The 19,359-nt window shown below is 47.0% G+C and overlaps 2 protein-coding genes across 2 annotated transcripts; both read right to left on the reverse strand.

Moving 5' to 3' along the window:
- Positions 1 to 1,120: 1,120 nt before the first annotated feature.
- Positions 1,121 to 3,262, reverse strand: LOC101004138 (hydroxycarboxylic acid receptor 2). The gene has a single exon (XM_003907318.5). The coding sequence runs from the start codon at positions 3,104 to 3,106 to the stop codon at positions 2,015 to 2,017; it is 1,092 nt and encodes a 363-aa protein (XP_003907367.4). The 5' UTR covers positions 3,107 to 3,262; the 3' UTR covers positions 1,121 to 2,014.
- An 11,366-nt stretch (positions 3,263 to 14,628) lies between these two features.
- HCAR1 (hydroxycarboxylic acid receptor 1) lies at positions 14,629 to 18,600 on the reverse strand. Its single transcript, XM_003907319.5, has one exon. The coding sequence runs from the start codon at positions 17,283 to 17,285 to the stop codon at positions 16,245 to 16,247; it is 1,041 nt and encodes a 346-aa protein (XP_003907368.1). The 5' UTR covers positions 17,286 to 18,600; the 3' UTR covers positions 14,629 to 16,244.
- Positions 18,601 to 19,359: the final 759 nt, after the last annotated feature.

Raw genomic sequence — 19,359 nt, forward strand, 5'->3', positions numbered from 1 at the left:
ACACCCCAAACCACCTCATCCCTTGAAAGAATCCGGGTTTCACAACAAGGCTCCCCACTGACTCATGCCTCCGAGGCTGGGGAATCCCTAGTTTCCTCTGAGCTCATCCCTGACATCTCTTCCTCTTCGAGGTGATCCTTGCTTTTGGCTTTTTACTTGTACGTTGCTTGGTGATACAGACAAGCCAACTGCTCTGAAAGCACAGAGGTAATTCCAGAGCGTCCACCTTTCTTCATTTACTGTCATTGTCTCAGAGCTGGGAGCCCGTCTCTAAATTCCTTATCTGTGTTCATGTCAGGAGGTTGAAGCAAGCCTCGTCTTGCCAAATAATCAAGGAGTGACAGAGTTGGAAATGAAAGCGTAACAGAAACTTGGACCGATCACAGACTCAAACCAGTACATCTCCTTTCCTTCTCCAAATCGGGAACTGAAACCATTCCATAGGAAGCTCGCTCTTCTCCCTCCTACGGAAAAATATCTGCCTGACTTGATTCCCTTTTTATATTGTTTATTATTATTATTTGAGATGAAGTCTTGCTCTGTCACCCAGGCTGGAGTGCAGGGGCACCATCTCGGCTCACTGCAACCTCCGCCTCCCGGGTTCAAGCAATTCTTCCCCCAGCCTCCCCAGTAGCTGGGACTACAGGCGGCCACCACTACGCCTGGCTTATTTTTCTTGTATTTTTAGTAGAAGCGGGGTTTTGCCATGTTGGCCAGGCTGGTCTCAAACTCCAGACCTCAGGTAATCTGCCCGCCTCGGCCCCTCCAAAGTGCTGGGATTACAGGCGTGAGCCACCATGCCTCGCCTTGATTCCCTTTTTAATGCACAAATACTAACAGCAATATTCACCAAACTCTAATAAAATGTGAGTGCCCTTGCAATCGTATCTGTACTATCCTTCCAAATTATTTTTAATCCCAGCTCTTTCTATCTTTGTTTAGACACAGGTGTAATTTCTGCTTAGTTGTCTCATGATGTAGCTCAGTGTCTGTGTCTCTTTCTTACTTTGCAGGGTGGAGTAGTTTTCTACCAGGACATAGTTAACAACCCATAAAGGTCTCTGCTTAAGTAAGAAGCCCATTTCTGTGAACCATAACCCAGACATAGCAACGCCAGACTGTGTCTCCTATCAAAATTTATTGAAATGGTAGATTTTTGGTAAGTACAGAAACACAAGCAAAGGAACCAGGAGGAATGTGCCCCCCTCTAACCGTGGGGCAGCGGCACGTTTTCCTTTTAATGGTAAAAGCAAACAGAGGTGGGAAACAGCTTTCCATCCTGAAGCCGTTTCAAGTGCTCAACCCTTAGATTAGTATAAACAAGAGAGGAATGGATTGCATTAGTCGCTGGTTGAAAGCAGCAATGCCATTTCCTTTCCCATAATAACACTGTTTATCTCAGTCCCTTCTGGGGCTAATCCCCTATTACACCCACCGGAAACACAGATATTAACCAAAGCATGTGAGTCTCTTTCCTGAGTCCATTTCTGCTAATGCTCGTCCGAAAGATGAATTGGTCCACGGAAGCCAGGTGACCTACTGGCTTGTTTAATGATGCCTGGGCTCCCTCCAGGAGCAACTTAATTCCCTCCAATCTCAGCTCTCCTTATCCCCGCTGTTTCAAACAGGCTAGATATCACCCCAGGAGCTGAGCCCCCCAGTCTCAGGCAGATGTAGGAAGAAGGCCAACAAGTCACAAGTAGATCTCTGGCTCCAACTCTGCTCAGCGCAAACGCTGACAATTTGCCCATCTTCAGTCCTGCGAGCATCAGAGATGAAGCAAAAGTTTCAGATGCCTAGAAGCTTTACTCTCTGTTCCTCCAGGATTCCTGCGGTCACACCTTGCAACCAGTCTCCCACTCGTCTGCCACAGTTTCCCTAAATCGGATTCTCCGAATCTGGAAGTTCCAGGAAACCTTAGGCCGAGTCCAATGACATTACTTGATGCAACAGCCCAACTGTTTCTCCAGAGACCCTCGTTCTTGGTGACAATGTCCCTTCTTGGCATGGTTATTTAACGAGAGGTTGGACCCAGATAAGAGGGGCTCCATGGCTCATCGGGGTTGGCCATTAACGCCTCTGGAGCGCCTCTGGTTGTGTTCGGGTCCCCTGTGAGCTCGACACTCGTGCTGCGGTTATTATCTGGCTCACCTGTCATCTTCCTCCGGAGGCAGCGGTTGATCAAAGTGGAGAAGAAGTTGGGAAAGGATGGGCTGGAGAAGTAGTACACCACGGGGTCCAGCATGCTGTTCATGTAGGTGAAACTGAGAGTGATAAAGAACGCCAGGTCCACTGAGCGGTACACTTCACAATTCTGCGTGCCAAAAGTGCGCAGGAGCCAGAAGATGCGTATCCGCACAGCCACGCTGGGAAGGAAGCAGATAACAAAGACGATGGCCACGACCATGATGAAGGTGATGGCTCTTTTGATCTTGGCATGCCGGTCCATTTGTCTCTGCCGCAGGCTCCAGATAATTCTGGCTGAGCAGAACAGGATGATGCCCAGGGGCAGGAAGAACTCCAGGAGGAACATGGCTTCGTGCCACCGGAAGGTATCACAGATGCTGAAGCTGCTGCACAAATTTGCAGTGCCATTCTGGATCAGCATCTTCCTCTTCAGGAGGTGGACTGTCAGGCCAATAGTGACACCCCACAGAAGGCAAGAGATGATGGCTGCTGTTCGATTGGAGATCTTGTTCAGGGCGTGGTGGGGATGGACAACCCGGAAATACCTGTCCACGGCCACCACCGTGAGGAAGATGATGCTGCCCTGGCGGTTCATGGCCAGCATGAAGAGCATCAGCCGGCAAGGGATGTCCCCAAACTTCCAGTCCCAACGTCTCACATAGTTGTCCATCAGGAATGGCAGGCAGATGATCAGGAGAAAGTCAGCCACTGCCAGGTTGAACAGGAAAATCCGGCTGGATTTCCAGGACTTGAGGTGGAAACAGAAAATCCACAGGGCAAGGCCATTGCCCAGAAGCCCGAAGATAAACTCCAGCCCCAACACCGGCGGCAACACCTTGACAATGAAGTCATCTCGGAACACACAGCAGTTCTTCTTGTCTATTACCAGAAAGTGATCCTGCGGATGGTGCCAATTCATGAGTGCGGCTAGTTGGTCCGATGGAGCGCCTTGCCCGGCGAATGCTCCAGCAAGGAGGCGTGTGTCTGTGTGGTGAACGTGTGGTTCCGCGCCTGCCTTTATGTCATGTCAGGGTGTTGAAATAGATGACTGAATGGTTACCAGGAAACTACGAAATCTCTCTTAAAAAAAAAAAAAAAAAAGGCCAGCAAGGCTCTTATGCAACCTGCTGTTTGCATAAACAAGTAATAAAAATCCCCTGGGCAGACAGGAACCCACAAAATTTCTTAAATGTAAAGGATAAGTTTAGGCAAGCCGACTGTCATTCGAAAATTAGTGAAACATGAAGGATATCCCTTTGGAAGGCTGGGTACTTGCATGCCAATTGAGTACTCAACATTGCAGAATTAATTCACCGTCATTTGCTTGGCTTACATAATTAACAAAACAACAACAATAGCAATAATAATTTTCGGTGCCAAACAGTGAGGTTTTCCAGGAACACTAAAAATTAGCATGAAAAATTAACAGGCATATGACATAAACAGTAGCAGACATATGAATTCTTTTGGAAATGTTGAGAAGACAGTAGTCGCCTGTTCGATGAGGACAGACTAGTTGAATTTGACCACTTTTCCTATGCCATCTCTCTGTACAAACATGGATTGCTTTTCCACATCAGAACTCTGCCGTTCACCTCCAGTTAGAAAAAAAAAAGCCTGCTCGAGAGTATAATATTTCATAAGAAGTTTGAAAACTTGAGCCCAGTTTCAGTGGCATGTTAAAATAAGTTGGGTTTTTTGTTTGTTTATATTAGATTTTGATATGCTTCTGTGCTCAAGTGATTTATTTTTAAGTATGTGTTTTTTTTTTTTTTTTTTTTGCAAAGTTTGAATTAATGAGAAAAAGGATTCATGAGGCTAGTCGTAAGCTGTAGCAAATCGGGTGTACTTTGTGCTACAAATTTGTTTTTCTGTGTTGCTCTGCATGAAGAGGGGTACCTGAGGATAGAGCACGGGCTTAGTACCCCATAAACTCTCGGTTCTGGACAGCCCAGGAAGCTGGTTGGTAACAAACGGTTGCAGGTCCCTGAAACAAACAAAAAACTGGATGAGGTCTCTATCTTGTTTATGTCCTTGGGAGCTTAGTATGTGATTGTGATTTTTTTTTTTTTTTTTTTTTGACAGAGTCAATCTGTCACTCAGGCTGGAGTATAGTGGCACGATCTCAGCTCACTGCAACCTCCACCTCCCAGGTTCAAGCAATTCTTCTGCCTCAGCCTCCTGAGTGGCTGGAATTACAGGCATGCACCACCACGCCAGGCTAATTTTTTGTATTTTTAGTAAAGACGGGGTTTCACCATGTTGGCCAGGCTGGTCTTTTTTTTTTTTTTTTTGAGACGGCGTCTTGCTCTGTCGCCCAGGCTGGAGTGCAGTGGCGCGATCTCTGCTCACTGCAAGCTCCGCCTCCCGGGTTCACGTCATTCTCCTGCCTCAGCCTCCCCAGTAGCTGGGACTACAGGCGCCCGTCACCTCGCCCGGCTAGTTTTTTTTGTATTTTTTTAGTAGAGACGGGGTTTCACCGTGTTAGCCAGGATGGTCTCGATCTCCTGACCTCGTGATCCACCTGCTTCGGCCTCCCAAAGTGCTGGCATTACAGGTGTGAGCCACTGCGCCTGGCTGTGATTTTTTTTTCTTTAATGAACTTTATTTTTTAGGGCAGTTTTAGGTTCACAGCAAAATTGAGCAGAAAGTATGGACAGTCCTGTATACTCTGTCTCCACACATGCGAAAACTCTCCCACTAAGTATGTGATATTTTTAAAGCCCCCATTTTTGTAAAATTAAACTTAGAGGGACAGGACCTTAGAGGACATGGAACTCTGCCTTGTATCAGGACACCATTGCACACATTGTTTCTCTGCTTTTCAGTGTGATTGGGTGTCATCCTATAGAATGTTTTCACCCTTTAATATTTTGGTCTTACGAATTCTTGCCATGCAGGAGGTTTCTAAACTGTGTTGCTTCTACTTTGAGTTATAAAATGTAAATTTCTTTCTTTTTTCTTTTTTGAGATGGAGTTTCGATCTATCGCCCAGGCTGGAGTGCAATGGCATGATCTTGGCTCACTGCAACCTCTGCCTCCCGGGTTCAAGCGATTCTCCTGCCTCAGCCTCCCAAGTAGCTGGGACTACAGGCGTGCACCACCACGCTGGGCTAATTTTTGTATTTTTAGTAGAGATGGGATTTCACCATTTTGGCCAGGCTGGTCTTGAACTCTTGACTTCAAGTAATCCACCCCCCTTGGCGTTCCAAAGTGTTGGGATTACAGGTGTGAACCATCACGCCCGGCCATAAGATGTAAATTTATTTCTTTAGCTGCAAATGCAGATTCAATGATAGGAGCTTATAGACTTTTCACAGTAAACTAGAGTCAGGATGACCTAATATTAGATTCCCATAGAACTAGAGTACCTGATGATGATCCAGGTGAGATGAAGACGATGATGAAGAAGGTAATGGTGGTACCCACATTATAGAGAGCTTCCCCCCATGCTCAGTGCTATTTATTTATTTATTTATTTTGAGACGGAGTCTTGCTCTTGGCTCACTGCAAGCTCCACCTCCCGGGTTCACACCATTCTCCTGCCTCAGCCTCCCGAGTAGCTGGGACTACAGGCGCCCACCACCACATCCAGCTAATTTTATATTTTAGTAGAGACAGGGTTTCACTGTGTTAGCCAGGAGCTCAGTGCTTTTATAGTCGCTTGTTTCACCCTGGCTGTAGCCCGTGTGGAAGGTATTTTTATTGATTCTGATTTCAAAATGAGGAAAGTGAAGCTCAGAAAGGATGATAAAATATTCAGGGACACCCAGCTCATAAGAGCAGAGCATGGCCGGGCACAGCGGCTCAAGCCTGTAATCCCAACACTTTGGGAGGCCAAGGCGGGCGGATCACAAGGTCAGGAGATCCAGACCATCTTGGCCAATATGGTGAAACCCCAGCTCTTCTAAAATTTACAAAAATTAGCTGGGCGTGGTGGCGGGCGCCTGTAATCCCAGCTACTCAGAAGCTGAGGCAGGAGGGCTCGCTGGGCTCCAGGGAGTGGGAGGAGTACAGTGAGCAGCGTCGTCTCCCACTACACTGCAGCCTGGGTGACAGAGTGAGACTCCACCAAAAAAAAAAAATGATGCAGTGGCTCAGGACTGTAATCTGGCACTTTGGGAGGCCAAAGTGGAAGTGGGATCGAGGTCCAGGAGTTTGAGACCAGCCTGGCCAACATGGTGAAACCCCCATCTCTACTAAAAATACAAAAATTAGCTGGGTGTGGTGGCACATGTCTGTAATCCCAGCTACTCAGGAGGCTGAGGCAGGAGAACTGCTTGAACCGGAACCCAGGAGGCGGAGGTTGCAGTGAGCTGAGATCACACCATTGCACTCCAGCGTGGGCAATAAGAGTGAAACTCTGTCTAAAAAAAAAAAAAAGAGGCCGGGTGCAGTGGCTCACGCCTGTAATTCCAGCACTTTGGGAGGCTGAGGCGGGCAGATCACGTGGTCGGGAGATTGAGACCATCCTGGCTAACATGGTGAAACCCTGTCTCTACTAAAAATACAAAAACAAAAAATTAGCCAGGTTTGGTGGCCAGCACCTATAGTCCCAGCTACTCGGGAGGCTGAGGCAGGAGAATAGCGTGAACCCTGGAGGCGGAGCTTGCAGTGAGCCGAGATCGTGCCACTGCACTCCAGCCTGGGTGACAGTGAGACCCTGTCTCAAAAATAAAAGAAAAAAAAAAAAAGAGCTGAGCTTGGATTTGAATCTGGCAGTGACTTCAAAGCCTGTGTCCCTAACCATCATGCTACACTGCCTCTTACTATGTTATTGTCTTGTCTGTAAGGTTGAAGATCTTTCTCAGGGCATGGTGGAGATGGAGGTCATGCTATTCAGGCTTCAGTAAAATAACTGGTATTTGTTTCCTGTTCTTGCTGCCTGTGAATACCATGCTTCCTTCTGGATGTATGATGACATTTGTCAATAACATTTATAAAGTAATCCTAAGGACCTTTATTAACTAAGAGTCAGAAAAGTCAGTAGTAGTTATTTCTAGAAGCTGAAATTTGCAAGGGACTCTCCCTTTTTAAGTTTCCCAATTTCCTAATATTGTGTGTGTGTGTGTGTGTTTTTAAAAACAACAGTCATGGATAAAATTAGAAAAAAACAACCACAGGCCAGGCACAGTGGCTCACCCTTGTAATCCCAGCACTTTGGGAGGCCGAGACAGGCAGATCATGAGGTCAGGAGTTCAAGATCAGCCTGGCCAATATGGTGAAACCTCATCTCTACTAAAAATACAAAAATTAGCCAGGCATGGTGGCAGGCGCCTGTACTCCCAGCTACTCGGGAGGCTGAGGCAGGAGAATTGCTTGAACCCAAGAGGCGGAGGTTGCAGTGAGCCGAGATTGCACCACTGCACTCCAGGCTGGGTGACAGAGCAAGACTCCATCTCAAAAATATAAAATAAAATAAAAATAAATAAATAAATAAAAGAACAACCACAAATGTTAAGTTTGCAAAAGAACCTGGAGCCTGCATGTGTGTTCTGGCTCTCTCATTAACTAGCTGTGAAACCCCTTAACCCCTCACCCTCCTCATGTGCTCATGAGGAATTAGATGATCTTCGAACTTCCTCCCAGCTCTCACACTGCATGATTCTAAACCAAAGTTCGCGACTACTTGGGCAGAATCTAAAGGGCAGCCTCGTTGGATTCTGGTGCCTCCGATGGAATTTCCGGTCTTCCCACTGCACGGTGGGCATGTTTTGTCTTGTTTGTTTCCTTCTTTTATGTATTTATTATTTTTTTCTTACGAGCATATGAGTTGTACAGAAACTTGTTTAATGAATCATTTCAAGAGTGAAGGCAGCGATCCCACCGCATTTTGTAGAAACTCCACCTAAAATTTATGACTCACCCAGTTGAATCTCCATGCCTGGTTATCTTATGACAACTTGAATGTGTGCCACTAAACTGGACTGAATTATTGTAAAAATTAATAGTAACACTATTGCATTGTACTGAGTGATTTGCTATGTGATCTCCTTTAATCTTCACAAAAACCCTGTGACAGATGTGTTATTATTGTCATCATCATCTCCATTTTACAGATTGAGAAACGAGGCATCGGGAGGTTAAGTAACTATTTTGTGTCTTTGAACTAAGCTGGGATTTTTGGTTTTATTTATTATTTTATTTAAATAGAGACAGGGTCTCACTGTGTTGCCCAGGCTGGTCTTGAACTCCTAGGCCCAGGTGGTCTTCCTGCCTCAGCCTCCCAAAGTGCTGGGATTACAGGTGTGACCCACCACGCCATGCCATTGGATTTCTGTTTTAATTATCTATTGCTGCATAACAAATTGCTACAAAACGTAGTGACTTAACACAACCTCCACTGTGTCATCTCTCATGGTTCTCTGGGTTGGCTGGCCTCAGCTGGGTGCTTCTCATTTGGGGATTCTCAGATGGCAACTTGGCTAGAGTCATACGGATGCTGAAGCAGGACACTGGGACACTCAGGCTTCTCTCTGTCTCCACAGAACCTCGATGCCTCTCTACGTGGTGTCCCTGTGGCCTCTCTGTGTGGCCCCTCTATGTGGCGTCTACACACAGCCTCTTCACATGTTCTGTCCACGGTGTAGTCTGGACTTCGTACATGGACATACTTAGGGCTTCTGAAAGCACACAGGCAGACCTTCTTCATCCCTGGGCTTGGAAACCGCAGAACATCACCTCCACCACATTCAATCAGGCAAAACAAATCACAGAGCCGGTCTGTGTTCCACCAGGAGATGGCACCTAAGGGTGGGAGTGCCAGGAGGTACAGCTCATTGGGGCCATTTGGACTCACCACTGCAGAATATAGATGACACTGAGTTGGGACCCTTGGAGTAGCAGGAAATAAGGGTCCCCTGGTCCCCTAACAAAGGAGATGTAGTAGTAGAAGCTGGGAAGTAAAGGGGTAGAGAAGAAGCTGATCATACTGACTGGCAGAGACACATAGACACACACACACACATTTCTTTTGAAAAAGGAGAAGAACGCTTCATGGTTTCGAAACGTTTAGGTTTATTGTAAAAAACCTAAGGGCAAACCAGAATAACCAAATAATCTTGAAAAAGAAGAACAAAGTTGGAGAACTCTCCCTTCTTGATTTAAAACTTTACTGCAAAGCTACAGTAGTTCAGTGTGCTTCTGGCATAAGGATAGATATTACAGCTCAAGAGAGCAGGATTGAGAGTCCAGAAATAAACCCTTACATTCATGATCAGCTGATTTTCAACAAGGGTGCCAAGACAATGGGGGAAAGAAGAGTCTTTGTCATAAATGATGTTGGGATAACTAGGTCACCACAAGCAAAAGAACTGGACCCCTTTGCTACACAGTACGCAGAAATTAACTTGACTTAGATTACGACCTCAATGTAAGAGCTAAATCTCAAAAACTCTTAAAAGAAAACCTAAGAGGCCACGCCTGGTGGCTCACACAAAATCCCAGCACTTTGGGAGGCCAAGGCGGGTGGATCCCTTGAACTCAGGAGTTCAAGACCAGCCTGGGCAACACAGCAAGACTTGGTCTCTACAAAAAATACCAAAATTAGCTGGGCATGGTGGCACATGCCTGTGGTCCCGGCTACTTGGGAGGCTGAGGCAGGCGGATTGCTGGAGCCCGGGGGTTCAAGGTTACAGTGAGCTGAGATCATGCCACTGCACCCCAGCCTGGGTAACAGAGCAACACTCTGTCTCAAAAACAAAAACAAGATAGAGAGGAATCTGAAGGTCTATTCGTGAATCTTCTGTCACGCTAAGGCTTGGAACAGACCCTTCCCTCTTCGGCTGGCCTCATGACTTCACCTCTTACCGGGTGGTCGCAGCCCCAGCCTGGACCTTTCATTCCTGCCCTGATGGTCTTCCTGCATTTCCCAGTTTGCTCTTTTTCACCTCTCTATATCTGCCTGGAATACCGTTCCCCACTGTGTCCCTGGTGGCTTCCTGTCCATCCTTCAGAGCCAAGTTTGCAAGCTACTTCCTCTGAGACGACTAAGACAGGAGTAAGGGCCCTGGATTCTCCTGCAGGACCCTGTGTGAAAGTAACAAACACAGGGTCCCACAGGATAATTTTATTATTTTATTGTATTATTTTATTTTATTTTTGAGACAGAGTCTTTCTTGCTTGCCCAGGCTGGAGTGCAGTGGTGTGATTTCAACTTGCTACAACCTCCGCCTCCCAGGCTCAAGCGAGTCTCCTGCCTCAGCCCCCCGAGTAGCTGGGATTATAGGCATGCACCACCACGCCCAGCTAATTTTTGTATTTTTAGTAGAGACGGGTTTCACCATGTTGGCCAGGCTGGTCTTGAACTCCTGACCTCAAGTGATCTGCCCACCTTGGCCTCCCAAACTGCTGGGATTACAGAAGTGAGCCACGACCCCTGGCCATATTTTGTAATTTTATATTTTATAATTTTATGTTTTCCCTTGGTTTCTACAGTGGGCCCCGTGGCTATGATTTTCATTTATGTTTCTACCGTGTCTGGTATAGAGCTGGTGCTTCATTAATGTTCTTTGAAAGAGGAAATGAATGAATGAATCCTTATAAGGAATAAAATATTTACCCCCCTCCCACTATATCATTTTATAGTCCAATACAAAGAAACCCAAATACAGATTTGGCTCATATGTGAGCCCATCTCTTTCATCTGTTTATTCCATCTCTCTCTCTTAATATATAAATGATTATATGTTTATATTATATAATTTATATATGTATAAATATGATATATAATGTAGTAAATATGATAAACACTTATATGTCATATGTAAAAATTATATAGCAAAAATATATATAATAAATAAAAAATATGTATATAAACGTAGAGCCTCAGATTCACGGATGAGCTCAGAAGGGCCCTGTGCTACCATCCTCAAAATTCTTAATACTTTTTATTACTTAAAAAAAATTTTGGGCCGGGCGCGGTGGCTCAAGCCTGTAATCCCAGCACTTTGGGAGGCCGAGACGGGCGGATCACGAGGTCAGGAGATCGAGACCATCCTGGCTAACACGGTGAAACCCCGTCTCTACTAAAAATTACAAAAAACTAGCCGGGCGCGGTGGCGGGCGCTTGTAGTCCCAGCTACTCGGGAGGCTGAGGCAGGAGAATGGCATGAACCCGGGAGGCGGAGCTTGCAGTGAGCTGAGATCCGGCCACTGCACTCCAGCCTGGGTGACAGAGCGAGACTCCGTCTCAAAAAAAAAAAAAAATTTTGGCTGGGCACAGTGGCTCACACCTTAATCCCAGCACTTTGGGAGGCTGAGGTGGGTGGATGACGAGGTCAGGAGTTCAAGACCAACCTGGCCAATATGGTGAAACCTTGTGTCTACTAAAAATACAAAAAATTAGCCTGCTGCTAACAGGCATGTACCTGTTGTCCCAGTTACTCAAGAGGTTGAGGCAGAAGAATCGCTGGAACCAGGGAGGCAGAGGTTGCAGTGAGTCAAGATGTGCCACTGTACTCCAGTCTCGGCTACAGAGCAAGACTCCGTCTCAGAAAAAATTTTTTTTTTTAATTTAGAGATAGGGTCTCACTCTGTCACCCAGGCTGGAGTGCAGTGGCATGATCATAGCTCACTGAGGCCTCTACTTCTTGGTCTCAAGGGATCCTCTCACCTCAGCCTCTCAAGTAACTAGGACTACAGTCATGCACCACCACACCTGGCTAATTTTTAAAATTTTTATAGAGATGGAGTCTCACCGTGTTGCCCAGAGTGGTGTCAAACTCTTGGCCTCAAGTGATCCTCCTGCCTCAACCTCCCAAAGCTCTGGAATTACAGGCATGAGCCACCTCGCTCAGCCATTAACACCTTTTGAACAAGGGACCCCACATTTTCATTTTTCACTGGGGCCTGCAAAGTAGGGTCACTGATCTTGAAGCCATTTATGCACTCATTGTGATGATGGAGTCTTTCTTGAATCGTATTAGAAACCTCTGTGAATCAGAAGGCCTGGAAAGCCAACAAGTAGAGACCATGCCTCACAGTGCAGCCAAGTCCCCACCTTGTAGAACCTTAACAACTGGCTCAAGCCCTTGTGCCCCAGAGTTCTAATCCCCTCCAAGGAGCCCTGCACTCCAGGAACCTTCAGATGCCATCTTAAACATTTTTGTTTTAATAAAAGGTGAGGAAATCCATTCTGAGAACAGACCAAAACTGAAAGTTTTACCATGGCTAGCACGAATAAAAGATACCTCTTGTTTTTTCCACATCATCCCTATAGACTAATAGCTCTTCCAGGTTTCATGTGACTTTTCTGGAAAGACTCTAAAAGGAGTAACAAGGAGGAAGGATCACTTGAACCCAGGAGTTTGAGACGAGCCTGGGCAACATAATGAGATCCCATCTCTAGAAAAATTACAGAAAAATTAGCTGGACTCGGTGGAGTGTACCTGTGGCCCCAGCTACTAGGGAGGCTGAGGTGGGAGGATCACTTGAGCCAGGAAGTCGAGGCTGCAGTGACCCATGATCACACCACTGCACTCCAGCCTGGGCAGCACAGTGAGATCCTGTCTCACCAAAAAAAAAAAAAAAAAAAAAGAGAGAGAGAGAGAGAACACATTTTCCTCTAAATCAATCATTTTCCTGTTTCAGATAGTTTAAACAAAGTGTTGTCAACAAAAGCTATACTCTACTTCTTTACGATGTCCAAAGACACTTCTTGCTAAGATGTATTTTTCATCACATTCTGCGAATGTAAAAAGGGAAGCAAATTTAGAATCAAGACTGTATTTCAGTTTGGATTTGATTTTTCTTTTTGTTTGTGCTTGCTGTTTTTTCGGTGAGAACCTCTGCCTGCCTGCCATGCAGTTCTGAATATCTTAGCTTTTTTCCCTTGGAGGGCAAAATCCTAGGGGTCCTTTGACCTAGAGTCACACACAGGACACAGATTTGCTTTCAGAATCCATTTTTATTACGATGAAGGAACAAAGGAGCAACAGCCCAGGAGAGAATTCTAAGAACAGAACTAAAAGCAGAAGTGTGTATTTTCACAGATTCCTATCAGGAGGATGTATGACTCTTCAATGCTGGTAAGAATTCTTGCCTTCACTCTTTCCCAGGTAACTGAGGTGCGGGGGAATTCAGGCGTGTAACAGAGCAACAACTTAAGGGCTCTAAACCTCAAAGGAAATTGCTTCTGTGCCTCCACTTCTTTATGTGTAAAACGTGTTAATATAAGAAGTCATAATATGGAGCACTTACTGCCAGGCGCTATGCTTAATGCTTTACATGCACTGAATCATGCATTCATTCAACATTTCCTGGGCACCTGCTATGTGCAGGTCCTCTTCTAGGCATTGGGTATATAACAGTGATCAGAGTTCTGACACCTCAGGAATGTACATTCATTTAAACTGCCCGATGACACACCGAGGTTGTGTTATAGTATCCCTGTTTGACAGACGAGGAAAGTGAAGCTACAAATGGTTAAATAAAATCTGCCAGGCTGGGTTGGGCGCAGTGGCTCATGCCTGTAATCACAGCACTTTGGGAGGCCGAGACAGGCGGATCACTAGGTCAGGAGATCGAGACCATCCTGGTTAACACGGTGAAACTCCGTCTCTACTAAAAATACAAAAAAGTAGCCGGGCGCGGTGGCAGGCGCCTGTAGTCCCAGCTACTCCGAAGGCTGAGGCAGGAGAATGGCATGAACCCGGGAGGCAGAGCTTGCAGCGAGCCGAGATTTGGCCACTGCACTCCAGCCTGGGCGACAGAGTGAGACTCTGTCTCAAAAAAAAAAAAAAAAAATCTGCCAGGCTGGGAGCAGTGGCTCATGCAGGTAATCCCAATACTTTGGCAGGCCAAGGTTGGAGGATTGCTTGAGGCCAGGAGTTTGAGACCAGCCTGGGCAACACAGTGAGTGAGACCTCATCTCTACAAAAAAATTTAAAAATTAGTTGAGTGTGGTGGCTCATGCCTGTACTCCCAGCCACTCAAGAGGCTGAGGTGGGAGGATCACTTGAGCCCAGGAGTTTGAGGCTGCAGTGAGCTATGATCATGCCATTGCACTCCAGCCTGGGCAACAGAGCGAGACTCAGTGTCTAAAAATACAATCTGCCCTAAGATCACAGGCCTAGTAAATACTTGAGATGAGATTCCAACTTAGATGCATCTAATGCTCTATAGCTCGTAGTTTTCATCACTAGGCTGTGCAGTGCCTCTGGAAAAAGGAACAATAGGGACAGCCTAGAGGGGTGTTTTGGGGCCAAAGAACTAGAAGTTGGCAAAACTTTTTTTTTTTTTTTTTAGATGGTGTTTCATTCTTGTTGCCCAGTCCGGAGTGCAATGGCGCAATCTCAGCTCACCTCAACCTCCACCTCCTGGGTTCAAGCGATTCTCCTGCCTCAGCCTCCCAAGTAGCTGGGATTACAGGCATGCACCAACACACAGGGCTAATTTTGTATTTTTAGTAGAGACAAAGTTTCTCCATGTTGGTCAGGCTGGTCTAGAACTCCTGACCTCAGGTGATCTGCCCACTTCAGTCTCCCAAAGTGCTGGGAGTACAGGCTTGAGCCACTACGCCCGGCCCCCAGAAGTTGGCAAAGTTCTTCAGTGGGGAGAGTATCCTGGGCATTTGAGAGAGTATAAATTAAGGAGTTGAGAACCATGTTCACCACTTTGTGGCTTGAGAAAGGAGCTAGAGTTGGCCTGGAATGTTTCCCCCTAATTCAGGGCAGGGGCAGCTTGTCATTTCATAGAGTCCTCTGTTTTGAGGGGTCCAGGTACACATTTGGGAAGCTCATGTGTAGGAGGGAGTTTTGCAATAAGAGTACAATACTGATGTTCACACAGAACAGGTCTAGAAATTATTCCGTGAAAGGATGAAAACTCTTAACTTGTCTGCCCCCACCCCCTAAAAAACTTTACTGTCACACAAGAGTTGACTAATGACCCTCCACTAAAAATTACACAGTATAGTGCCTGCCACCAAATACGAATTCAGTAAATACTTGGAGAATAAGTAAATGAATAATTTCAATTCACAGTCACATAATAAGTCATCAAAAGCAATTGTAAAATAAATTGTATTGGACTCAGCACATACCACTGGAGAAGCCAGGGCAGGGAAACAGATCCCTCAGCACATTATTTGAAATACAAAGATTTGAAGAAGGTCAGAGCAGATTGTTTTGTTGTTGTTCTTCTTGGGCTACCGGGAAGTCGATGACAAAGAAATGTACAGATGTACATTTGTACGAAATGTACAGATGTACAAAAAAATGTAAAGATGAAAATTAATAGATCTATACATCCCAATCTAAAGAGCCTCCTTTGGCCTGAAATAAAAAAGTATTGATTGACTTAGCCCGGTTTCTATTTTCTGAGATAAGGAATGATTTAAGGTCAGAGGACAGGAAATGATGCTAATGCCCCCCACCTCCTAAGAGAGAGAATGTGCCCCATTTAAACACATATGCCCATTTACTTAGCCATTTAAAATGACACAGGGGAAGCCGGGCACGGTGGCTCATGCCTGTGGTCCCACCACTTTGGGAGGCCGAGGCAGGCGGGTCACCTGAGGTCAGGAGCTCGAGACCAGCCTAGACAACATGGCAAAATCCTGTCTCTACTAAAAATACAAAAATTAGCCAGGTGTGGTGGCAGGAGCCTGTAATCCCATCTACTCGGGAGGCTGAGGCAGGAGAGTTGCTTGAACCCGGGAGGCGGAGGTTGCAGCGAGCCAAGATTGTGCCACTGCACTCCAGCCTGGGAGACACAGCAAGACTCTGTCTCAAAACAAAAACAAACAATGAAAATTACACAGGGGCTGTCCAGTTGCTAACCCCCCTCCCAACACACACATGCTCCACGCCATGCACATTCTGTCCCCTGCCATCGTAATCAGATAAGAAAATGCAACCAACTCACTTCAATCAACTGGAACCTCCCCAAAAGGTATAGTTGTGTGAATTTCATTTCCGACAGAATGAGGATGCAGTTCATGTGCGTAAACCGTCTTGCAATAAGAAAGGGGGGTGGCATTTTCAAAGCCCCCGACCCCTTACCGAGTTAATTCTAAGTCACCACTCTATCTTCCTCAGTGTTGTTGGTCTGCTTGTTCAGTGCCACTCAACAATGTGGGGATCCCACTGCCCATCAGACTGGCTTTGGGAACTATTTGTCACACTGAGGCAACTCTTGCGACCGAGGTTCGAAATTGGCATCTCTTGCGGCCTTTGTGTTTTTGAGTGTCCTGGCTGCTTGGGTTTCAGACTGCAGATTTTGAGCTTGTTGTAGAATTTGGGAAACGAGGGGCTTGAAAAATAATACACCAGGGGATCCAGCATGCTGTTCATGTAGGTGAAGCTGAGGGTGATGTGCAGGGCCACATGGACAGAGGGATCGCAGGCACTCCAGGGCACCGTCCAGAGGAAATAGAGTCTGGCGGACACGCTGGGCAGGTAGCACGTGATGAACACAACTGCCACCACCATGATGAACCGGGTCGCCTTCTTCATCCGAGCCTGTCTGGCCAGCTGCTGCCTCCGCCTCAGGCTCCAAACAATCTTGAAGGAGCAAAATAAGATGATGCCGAGGGGCAGAAAGAACTCCAGCTGGAACATGATGTCATGCCAGCCATTGGCCGACTCCATGATGAAGCTCTCACAGGAGACAGCCGTCTCTTGTACACAGAGATGGTTCTCCAGCAAAAGATACAGTGTTCCCAGGATGACCAGGGTCCACAGGGTGCAGACGATGCCAGCCGCCGTCCGGTTGGAGATGGTGTTCACCGCGTGGTGGGGGTGGACCACTTTGAAATACCTGTCCACAGCCACCACCGTAAGGAACACGATGCTCCCGGCCCTGTTCATGGCCAAGGTGAAGAGTCCCACCCGGCAGGGAATGTCCCCAAAAGCCCAGTGTCTACGTCTGAGGTAATAGTCTGTCCGAAAAGGCAGGCAGATCATAAGGAGGAAATCAGCCACAGCCAAGTTGAAAAGGTAAACAGTGCTCGGCTTCCAGGTCTTCATGTGGAAGCAGAAACCACACAGGGCGACCCCATTGCCTAGTGCGCCCAGCACAAAGGCCACAATGAGCAGCGGCGGCATCACCTGGGAGATGGTGTCCCCCTCAATGCGGCAGCACGACCCGTTGTACATGGTGGGACAGAGCAAGTGTCTGGGTGCAGAGCAGCCCAGGGAGTCCCTACAATGACACAGATGCTTATCGGAGTGTCAGCACTCACCCAGCTGCTGCATGTCTGACTTCATCACCCAGGATGCGGGTCCTGTGTGTGTGGGTTGGATGCTGCCACAGCAGCGAGAAGAGAAACTTCAGCCAGGAAATGACAGACCCAGGGAGGTCTTTTCTCTGGAGCCCATCTCATAAGCCGCCTGCCTCTCCGAGAGGCCAAGCCTGGAGCCGGATGAAGCTTGGAAATGCATGCAATTTTGCAAAAGTGGTCATTTCTGAGAGGCGGTAGGGTTGGGGGTATCCGAAGAGATTCGTGCCCGTAGAGGAGCGATTGGGTCCAGCCCCAGGATAATTTTTATTTTCAGCTTCGCTTTTCCTCCTCGGACTCCGTGCTGGAGAGCACACAAAGCTGCCCAAAAGGCAAGAAAAAAGCTTGTTTGTCCTCCCTCCTGGTGGAGAAATCCAAACATTTCCTGAAGTCATTCTGGGCCCCTGCCTTTGCTTTCCTCCCCTAACCTTTGCCTGACTGCCTTGTCCTCTCCCTCATCCCACGGGGCACTCCCATTCGGTGCCAGAGAGGGGAGGCTTTGCTCTGCAGCTCCTCGGGGCCATTTCCTGTGCCCAAAAATACCGCGCTCGAAAATTGGAAGAGTCTGCGGAGAAAAATGTTCTAATCACGATACTTGATGGGTGTTAGAAAAAGTCTTTGACGAGAGTCACCTTTCCCCCGCTCTATTCCCACCTCCCTGCCCTTTGCATCTTTCCGTGAACCGAACTGGCCAGTTGCACAACGACCAAGGCCATGACATAGATCAGAAGCCCACTTCTCACATGTCTGTCTCCACAAAACGGCCTCCTTGGGAGCCGGTCCCCCCTCTGCTGGGAAGCAGAGCCTAGAACTTTTACAAAGATTTGGCCCTGAGTTTCCATTGGCTGCTTAAATGAGCCAAGCACCATGAGATGTAAGTTTTTAATTTCAATCATGTGCTAAGCCTATCAATTACAACTGCCCCCTGGGGGCGGATGAGGATTGGAGGAGTTGATTAAGGAGTCCATCTCTAAAGCAATCATGAGTAAAATTAGACTGCACAAAAAATTGGAGTCTTTGCTAAAATTTCCTGTCCTTTGGCTTTAAGGATTATTAATCTGCCCTGTGTCTTTCAGCTTCCAGTTTAGAAAATGGGGTGGAGGCCGGGTCCAGTGGCTCACGCCTGTAATCCAAGCACTTTGGGAGGCCGAGGCGGGTGGATCACGAGGTCAGGAGATCGAGACCATCCTGGCTAACACGGTGAAATCCCATTTCTACTAAAAATACAAAAAATTAGCCAGGCGTGGTGGCGGGCGCCTGTAGTCCCAGCTACTCGGGAGGCTGAGGCAGGAGAACGGCGTGAACCCGGGAGGCAGAGCTTGCAGTGAGCCGAGATCTTGCCACTGCACTCCAGTCTGGGCAACAGAGTGAGACTCCATCTCAAAAAAAAAAAGAAAGAAAGAAAGAAAGAAAATGGAGTGGCTCACATCTATAATTCAAGCACTTTGGGAGGCCGAGGCAGGTGGATGACTTGAGGTCAGGAGTCCGAGACCAGCCTTGCCAACATGGTGAAACCCCATCTCTACTAAAAATATACAAAAATCAGTTGGGTGTTGTGGCACATGTCGTAATCCCAGCTACTCAGGAGGCTGAGGCAGGAGAATCACTTGAACCCGGGAGGTGGAGGTTGCAGTGAGCCAAGATCGTGCCACTGCACTCCAGCCTGGGCGACAAGAGTGAGACTCTGTCTCAAAAAAAAAAAAAAAAAAAAGTGGGGTGGAAAAGAGGGGGTGCATTGAAAGAATGTGTCTGTCTTCTAGACGCACACTGAAGCTAAATTCTTCCCACTGGATGCTGGACTCCGAATCTGTCCACCCACATTCTCCCCTGCCTCGCCCTAGCACAGACCGCGGTCACCTCCCACCTGAACTGATGAAACAGTTTCCTAACTGGTTTCCCTTCCTCTCGTCTATTTCCTGTAAGTCATCTTCTACACAACAATCTGATTTTTC

This window comes from Papio anubis, chromosome 9, assembly GCF_008728515.1.
Source record: "Papio anubis isolate 15944 chromosome 9, Panubis1.0, whole genome shotgun sequence".
NCBI lineage: Eukaryota > Metazoa > Chordata > Mammalia > Primates > Cercopithecidae > Papio > Papio anubis.